At 36.0% G+C, this 8,470-nt stretch overlaps 1 protein-coding gene across 1 annotated transcript; it reads left to right on the top strand.

Moving 5' to 3' along the window:
* The first annotated feature begins 7,620 nt into the window (after window positions 1-7,620).
* LOC126891607 (uncharacterized protein DDB_G0274171-like) lies at window positions 7,621-8,040 on the top strand. Its single transcript, XM_050660790.1, has one exon. The coding sequence runs from the start codon at window positions 7,621-7,623 to the stop codon at window positions 8,038-8,040; it is 420 nt and encodes a 139-aa protein (XP_050516747.1).
* The last annotated feature ends 430 nt before the right edge of the window (window positions 8,041-8,470 follow it).

Raw genomic sequence — 8,470 nt, 5'->3', positions numbered from 1 at the left:
GACCCTCAGGGAAACTAATTGGTGACCCCTGGCATACACCAGTGAACAGACGCCTCTCGATGAGGTTTCTTTGTTTTCTGTTATTTGATGCCAGCTTCTCCCCACTTTTGATCATTATGATAGTAAACCTTTGTAGCGGAGATGGCACATGCAGAAATAAAATCGGGTTGATTAATCGAATGCTTATTTTTTAACGAATTATTTGTAACCACATAAATATGGAACTTTTCTACACTCTATAATAATCAACTGTGAAGTGTATAAAAACTACAAATCGTTTGAAGCAATTTTGATGAACAGGTTGTTATATTATCATCATCATCAATGGTGCTACAGCCCTATTAAAAGAGCCTTAACCTTCTGTCCATCATTGCCAACTGTTGCCAGTTTTCTGCGCCTATTTTTCTACCATCCTCATCTACACCATTCTTTCATCTGAGGTTTGGCCTACCCCTATTTCTACTTCCCATAGGTTGTGACATAAGGATTCTTCTAGGAGGGTTGTTCTGCTGTGATCTTGCTAGATGTCCTGCCCATCTTAGTTTTCCTAATTTTATAAGATATACTACGTCTTTACCACCAAATATATGTTTATATTTGTGGTATATCTCGCAGTCGTAGTTTCTCATCCAAACACCATTTTCAGAGATGCCACGGAATATTCCTCTCAGGATCCTTCGTTCAAATATACGCAGAAGGTTTTCATTTACCGTGGAGGTGGTCTATATCTCTGGTTGTGTAAGGGTTTTATATATGTTTTTTTTTGGCTTAAGTTTCTGCTTCTCGTATGTCTATTCAGTTAAAAATAGTATTTGTTTGCTAGGATCGACCTTTGCTTGATTTCTTCCTTCATGACGTTCTCTTTGGTGATCAGGGAGCCTAAGTATGTGAATTTGTCCACCACTTAGGTAGAGTTTTAACCGTGAATTGGTGACCGATTTTTCTGGCTTTATTGTTGGGTGCTGATGCCATCAACTACATACCTACATATCGAAGAAAAAACTTTTGAAATGTCAGAATAGCTTTTAAAAGTTTTGAGGGGTTGGAAAAGGGAAAGAAGTTGAAAAATACCAAATTGTGCAAAGTGATTCGACATAAACTGTTGTATTGAACTTCAATTTCTAGATTATTTTTAACTATATAATAGGTTTATAATAAAACACCTACCTTTACGACTGTGCTTTTTTATGTTATAATAAAGATACCAAAAATAACGTACTACATAATAAAGATATTAAATAACACCAACAACAATTATTGTTTATTAAACTCAAGGAAATAGCTATTCTATAAATTATATTCAAGACCTACCTTAACATAACATTTCTTGTCGGCTCACTAGTTGATTTTAATACACTGCTTTTATGAAGGTCATTAGAAACAATGAATGATAATGTCACTGTAGAATCACAATAGCACACAATAGTAACTGAGTGACAGGGAAAAGAAAAGAATTTTTGAAGTTGAGTGCGAAAAATTTAATTCCTAGCTTTCGGCTTTTAAAGCCATCTTCAAAGCTATACTGCAATATATCTAATGAATAAATTAATCTTATAATTCACGAAGTCTAACTTACGTAAATAATTTCAAAATATAACTATGGGTGTTAATTTGAGTCCCAGAATCAAACTGTAGCCCACTTCTTACACAAAATTATCCATTTGTTTTTCTGGTGTGCTCAGAACTCCACTACGACATACGGTTCGTGAGGAATCAGGGTTAAGAGCGTGAGAAATAAGGGTAAATAACCTTGCTATTTATAATGGCTAATTAGTCGGATATATTGGGTGTCAATTTGATTCCCAGAATCAAATGGTAGCCCACTTCTTACATAAAAATATCCGCTCGCTCTTCTTGTGTGCTCAGAATTTCACTACGTCGTATACAGTTCAGGAATAACGTGGCTATTTATAGTATCTAGTTAGTCGGATACATCATCATCATCATCATCATCCAGCCTTCTGCATCCAAAGTTGAACATAAGCCTCCCCTAATTTCTTCCAGTTTTGTCGATCTTGGGCTGTCTGCAACCAATTCCCAGCAATCATTTTGACGTCGTCTGTCCATCGTGTAGGTGGTCTACTTCTACTTCTTCTATCTTCTCTTGGTCTCCACACTGTAATTTTTTGGGTCCACCTCCCGCCCTTCATTCTGGCTACAAGGTTCGCCCAATTCCCATTCAGCCATGCTACTCGCTCTATGACATCTGTGACGCCTGTCCTTCTGATTTCTTCGTTTCTGACCATGCGTCTGGGAGTCAGTCCAAGTAGTGACCGTTCCATTTTTCTTTGGGCCACTCTAAGTTTCGTTGCTGTGGCCTGGATTAACGATAATGTTTCGGCGCCGTAAGTCATGACAGGAAGCACACATTGGTTAAACGTCTTCCTTTTCAAATAATTTGGCAAGTTGCTCTTGAAGATGTCTGATAGAGCTCCATATGCAGCCCATGCTAAGGTGATCCTTCTCTGTAATTCGTCAGTTTTATTGTCCCTGTCAATTTGGATTCCATGCCCAAGTATTTATATTTATGGACCAATGCTATTTCGTTGACGTCGACTTTTGGATTTTCGTTTGGTACCAGGTTTGTCATGTATTGTGTCTTTCCAAAATTTATGTTTAAACTAACTTTTTTACAGGCGGCATCTAACTGAGTGAGCATAGTTCTAATATCTTTTAAGTTGTCTGTTATAAGAACTATGTCGTCTGCGAATCGTAGGTGGAAGGGCCTTTCACTGTCGACATTTATTCCTTTGGCGTCCCACTCCAATTGTTTGAAAGCATGTTCAAGTACTGCCGTAAAGAGTTTGGGAGATAACGTGTCTCCCTCTCTAATTACTCGTTTGATTTTTATAGATTTGGTATCTTTGTGTAGTCGGACGGTCATGGTTGCATTATTGTATATGTTCGCTATTAGTTTGTAGTACCGATAATCTATACGACTTTTCTCCAATGCTCTTATTACGCTGTTAATTTCTATAGTATCAAATGCTTTGCGAAAGTCTACGAAAGCCAGGACCAATGGTCGGTTGTATTCGATAGATTATTTTTCTATTATTTCTTTTATGCAGTGTAGGTGGTCGTTAGTGCCAAAGCTTTTCCTAAAACCCGCCTGTTCTCTAGGTTGGTAAAAATCAAATTTTGTTACCCGTCTATTTGTTATTATTCTTGTGAATAACTTGTAGAGGTGGTCTAATAGGCTTATGGGCCGGTAATTACAGAGGTCTGTTTTATCGCCCTTTTTGTGTAATAAGATGGTAAGTGCACTGTGCCATCTTGTCGGTGTTTCACTTTGGTGCAAACATAAGTTGAACAATTCCTTTATATTGTTTAAAAGTCTGTCTCCTCCAATCTTTACGGCTTCTATAACGATATTGTCTTCTCCCGGAGCTTTATTTATTTTCATTTTTCTCAATACGTTCCAGATTTCGTCTGTTGATATTATCAGGCATCAATTCCGATCCTCGGTTGACTAACCTTTTTCCTGAATTTTCTAGTGGCTCATCATGGTTTTGTTGACTGTTGTATAGTTCTGTATAGAAGTCTTCTACTACCCTTAATAATTCATCTCTGTTGATGATGATATTTCCATCTCTATCCTTTAATTTCGTAATTTCTTTTTTGTCCTTTGTTAATTGTCTTCTTAGAACTTTGAGGCTCTTGTTATCTTCAATTGTTTGTTGAATTTGTTCGTTTTTATATTTTCGGTTGTCTGTCCTAATAGATTTTTGTATTATTTTACTTATCTCTCTAAGTTCATGGTGTTCTTTACTTCTATTACTTTACATTTTTCTCCGCACTTCCATTAATGCTTGTGTTTGGGGGCTTATTATTTTGTTATGTGATGTCTTTTGGCAGTGTATCTTTTGGCTCTCTTCTATAGCTTCTATTATAACGTCATTAAGGTTGTTAACATTTAGGTCTGTAGTCCTATCGCTTTCGAGAATACTGTGGATATGTTCTTCAAATGCATTTATATTTTTAGGTTCGGTCCAGGTTGTTGTGGACTTCTTTTTGATCATGCTGTATCTCTCTTTCCCAAGGTCTACTTCTAACGAGGCTTTTACCATTCTGTGGTCGCTACCTGTTGAAAACTGGTTTAGAACTGTAACGTCTTTAAATATTTGCTTCTTGTCGGTGATTACAAAATCGATCTCGTTCCTAGTTTTTCCATTTGGGCTCTGCCACGTCCATCTACTATATTCTTTTTTGTAGAAGAAGCTGTTCATTTGGAAAAGATTTTTCTGCAGAAGGAAACTAAGTAAAATTTCACCGCGTTCATTTCTATCTTCCAAACCAAATTTTCCCATTGATGTTTCTGTATCGTCTGCCTTTCTCCCCGTTTTAGCGTTAAAGTCACCGCATATTATGGTATAGTGTGTTGTTGTATCATTTAAAGCTAAAACAAGATCTTTGTAGAATTCCTCTACTTCGTAGTCCGCATGGCCACTTGTTGGAGCATATACCTGTATGATTTTTAAGGCATACCGTTCATTTAGTTTTAAGGTTAAAGAAGCTACTCTAGTAGAGAAACTTTTTACTGATACGCTGTTGCTTTCATGCTTTCTATGTACAAATAAGCCAACGCCTTCCGTTGTTTAAGTTTCACTACCGACCTGATAGAATAAATGACCTATTTCAGCGTTTTAAGGCTTTCTCCTCTCTGTTTTACCTCGCTAGTCGGATACACTGGGTATCAATTTGAGTCCCAGAATCAAACTGTAGCCCACTTCTTACATAAAATTATCCGCTTGTTGTTCTGGTGTAGGTACTCAGAATTCCACTACGGCATACGGTTCGTGAGGAATCAGGGTTAATAGCGTGAGAAATCAGGGTAAATACCATTGCTACTCATAGTTGCTAGTTAGTCGGATATATTGGGTGTCAATTTGAGTCCCAGAATCAAATTGTAGCTTACATCTTACGTAAAATTATCCGCGCGTTCTTCTAGTGTGCTCAGAATTTCACTACGACATAGAGTTCGTCGGGGAATCAGTGTTAATAGCGTGAAAAATCAGGGTAAATAACCTGGCTATTTATTAAATAGTGACTGGTTAGTCGACCGATTCCTTCCGAAGCTTTGAGTCGGATTTATTAGAAAAAGTGTTTTTTCCATAGGGTAAAAAGCTTGGGACCGGCAGTGACAGCTATTGAATCCATACAGCACTACCGCAGGCGAAGTTAGGTAATTTGTTCTATTTTTACATACACACTTTCTTTGTTACGTACACAACAAAGTACCCAAATTTGGTACCTAAACCAGAATATTGTTATTATTGATGGGAAAGAAATAGAACTCGAAGATAGATATATACACCCAGAACATGAAATTATCATTGACAGGTAAAATCACACTCACGAACTGAAGAAAAGAATTGGTCCTGGGTGGGCAGCATATGGAAAACTAAGATAAACTTTTAAAAGTGGCACATGCCTAAATAGGGCAGTCAATGAGAGTAATTGGCTCCGAATTCCATCCTACTATATCGATTTACTTGATATTTTCACAGTAAGTAGGTAATAGCTGAAAAAACAAAGTCTACCCTATGCCGATGTGCGCTTTTATTTTGGGGGTGGTTCCCACCCCTTCTCGGGGGTGAAAAATGTTTTGGATAAAGTAGCCACGGAAGAGGCTAGAGAACCTAATTTTAAGCAAAAACTGTTCTATAATTATTTTTTAAAAACTCAATACATTTTGAGTTATTCGTGGTTGAAAATTGGCCATGCAAACTAAACGAGATATTCTTCCAAAAATTAATGACTAATGTATTTTAAGAAGAAATTTTTAGTTTATTTAACTCCTCATCCATCAGAATTTAAATACATCGTTTTCCTTCTACAATACTTTTTACTATAGTGTTGTTTCTATGTTCAAAAAGTTGGGCTGGATTAAAATGAATGGTTTTTGTAAAAAATGAGATCAAATTATAATGCGCATTTTTAAATTTTCTTAAAAATCTTCCTTTTCCTCCATGTAACTCGAAAAAGATAAGAGATGCGAAAAAAGATATCACACAAAAATGTAGGGCTTTTTCAAATAAAAATTTCATTTTTAATCTTCATTACTGTATCTCTTATAATTTTCAAGTTACATGGAGAAAAAGAAGATTTTTAAGAAAATTTAAAAATGCGCTCTAAAATTTGATCTTTTTTTTCAAAAACCATTCATTTTAAACCCGTCCAACTTTTTGAACATAGAAATAACACTATAATAAAAGGTATTGTAGTAGGAAAACCATGCATTTACATTTTGGTAAATGGGAGTTAAAATTATTTCTCATTTTTTGTTAAAATACATTAGTTATCAATTTTGTTTGCAGCATATCTCGCTTAGTTTTAATATAACGGTACTTTAATATAGCTCATTCTAAAGGTCTTTTCAAGAACTACAAAAGGTATTAGTAGCATTATACACCTAAAATCGACCGTTTCTCTGTTATTTAAGTTGAATACACCAATTTGAGAATGTACCAACAAACAAAGTATTTTCACCTACCATATCTCTTTTTGTGTTATAACTAGAAGATTTATGAAGAAAAGTGTCTCTTTATTTCTTTATAACCTACAAAAATGTTTAATATAGGTTTTTTTGGATAGATGCATGGTTTTTAAGGTATTCGCAAAAAACCGTTCGAAAAGGTGTGTCAATGAAAATGGCCAATTTTCAACCACGAATATCTCAAAAAGTATTGTTTTCAAAAAAAAAGTTATAGAACAGTTTTTACGTAGAATTAGGTTCTCTAGCGAATTCCGTGGTAATCTTAACCAAAAATCTTTCCAGCCCTAAGAAGGGGTGGGAACCACCCCCAAGATAAAAGCACACATCGGCATAGGGTAGACTTTGAATTAGGAGATAAGTAGAGGCTAGGCCCAAAATTTCATTAAAATCCATGCAGTAGGATAGAATTCGGAGGTAATATCCTATTCTTGCTCCCATTGACTGGCGTAAAAGAGAAGGGTACACATTTGATCAGTGTATCCTCACAGTCTTGACATACGGAGCAGAAACACTTACCTTAACAAAAACCTCAGCTACCAAACTGAGGTCCAATAACTCTGCAAGAGACAAAATAAAAAAAGAAGAGATCAGGAGAAAAACCAAGGTGACTGACGTCATCGAAAGGATAGCCAGACTAAAATGGGGATGGGCAGGTCACATAGCTAGAATGACAGATGTGCGATGGACAGAAAGGTTATTGGAATAGAGACCAAGTGAAGACAAAAAGACCCTTGGAAGACCAAGGACGGTCGACCACCTACAAGATAGACTGACGATGTAAGAAGGCTAAATAAAAACTGGATGTAAAAAGTTGGAAAGAGGAGTAAGAGGCCGATGTTCAGTAGTGGGCTTTTGACGCTGAATTATGATGACTGTTTTAAAAATTTAGAACAAAAAATGTTACCAGTCAGTTTAAAATATTTTACAAATAGTTTGAGCAGTGTATTATAATAATTAGGCACGTCAGCTCATTGTAATTACCATATTCATAAACGTGATAATAATTTCACATATTTCTGGTAAATGTATAATTAATTCTGGAAATTACTGAATACTATGCACACAGTACACAAATAAATGTTTTGGTGACTTGTTTTACGCGTCAGTTAACTATACACAAGACAATGAAGTACGTTATGCTATTTCTTGCTTGCGTTTCATATGTTTTATCAGCAAAAAGAAACTGTACCGAATTTAATCCAAAACCTTGCTACACCGAAGAACAGTGCAAAGTTGCTATTTGTACCGAACCTACCACATGTCCAAGAGATGAGGTCTTGAAGAAACTACCCTGCAAATGTTGTCGAGAATGCGTTCCAACAGATTGTCAGGTTGACTGTGCAGCTGTTCAATGTTCAAAGCCAATTTGTCCTCGTGGTCAGCTTCCTACATCGGTTCCTTGTCAGTGTTGTCCTCAGTGTTTACCAGCAACTGAGCCAAACTGCAAATCGGTGAAATGTCCTCAAATAAAATGTCGCAAATGGGAGATTGAAGTTAAACTTGATTGTTACTGTTGTCCATTTTGTAGTCCTATTCTTCCGTAAAATTTCAATATACGATAATTTCTAAAGTACACTAAGCGAAAAAAAATTGTTATTGTTTTCTTTTTTAGTAATTTTAATGTGGCGATCTATTATTTTGATATATTTTAAAAAATAAACTATTTGTGGCTAGTTGTTTTACTTTTCTCTATATCGTATTCAAAACTAACATAAGCTAAACTAAGGAAACATGTTATGTCCTATATTTTCGACGCCATTAATAATATATACTCATAGAAAAACTTTAGTAGACTCGTGGCCCTAAAGTTTTCCTCCACTCGCCAATATGTTTTACCAGCAGAGCGAGACATTCGCTGAGAGATTGCCGGTATAAGCAATCCCTCACTCACTGACCAACAACTTCGGGGGATAAGTTAGTAAGTGTGGTGTGGACCCTTTTGCCCTCAGGTTAAGAAATCTGCCCAGAATAAGT

This window comes from Diabrotica virgifera, chromosome 1 (assembly GCF_917563875.1).
Source record: "Diabrotica virgifera virgifera chromosome 1, PGI_DIABVI_V3a".
Lineage (NCBI taxonomy): Eukaryota > Metazoa > Arthropoda > Insecta > Coleoptera > Chrysomelidae > Diabrotica > Diabrotica virgifera.
The sequence above is the reverse complement of the archived record's forward strand: the minus strand, read 5'-3'. Positions and strand labels throughout refer to the sequence as shown.

Coding starts and splice junctions, on each gene's coding strand:
- LOC126891607 (XM_050660790.1), top strand. CDS start 7,621: ATGAAGTACGTTATGCTATTTCTTGCTTGCGTTTCATATGTTTTATCA.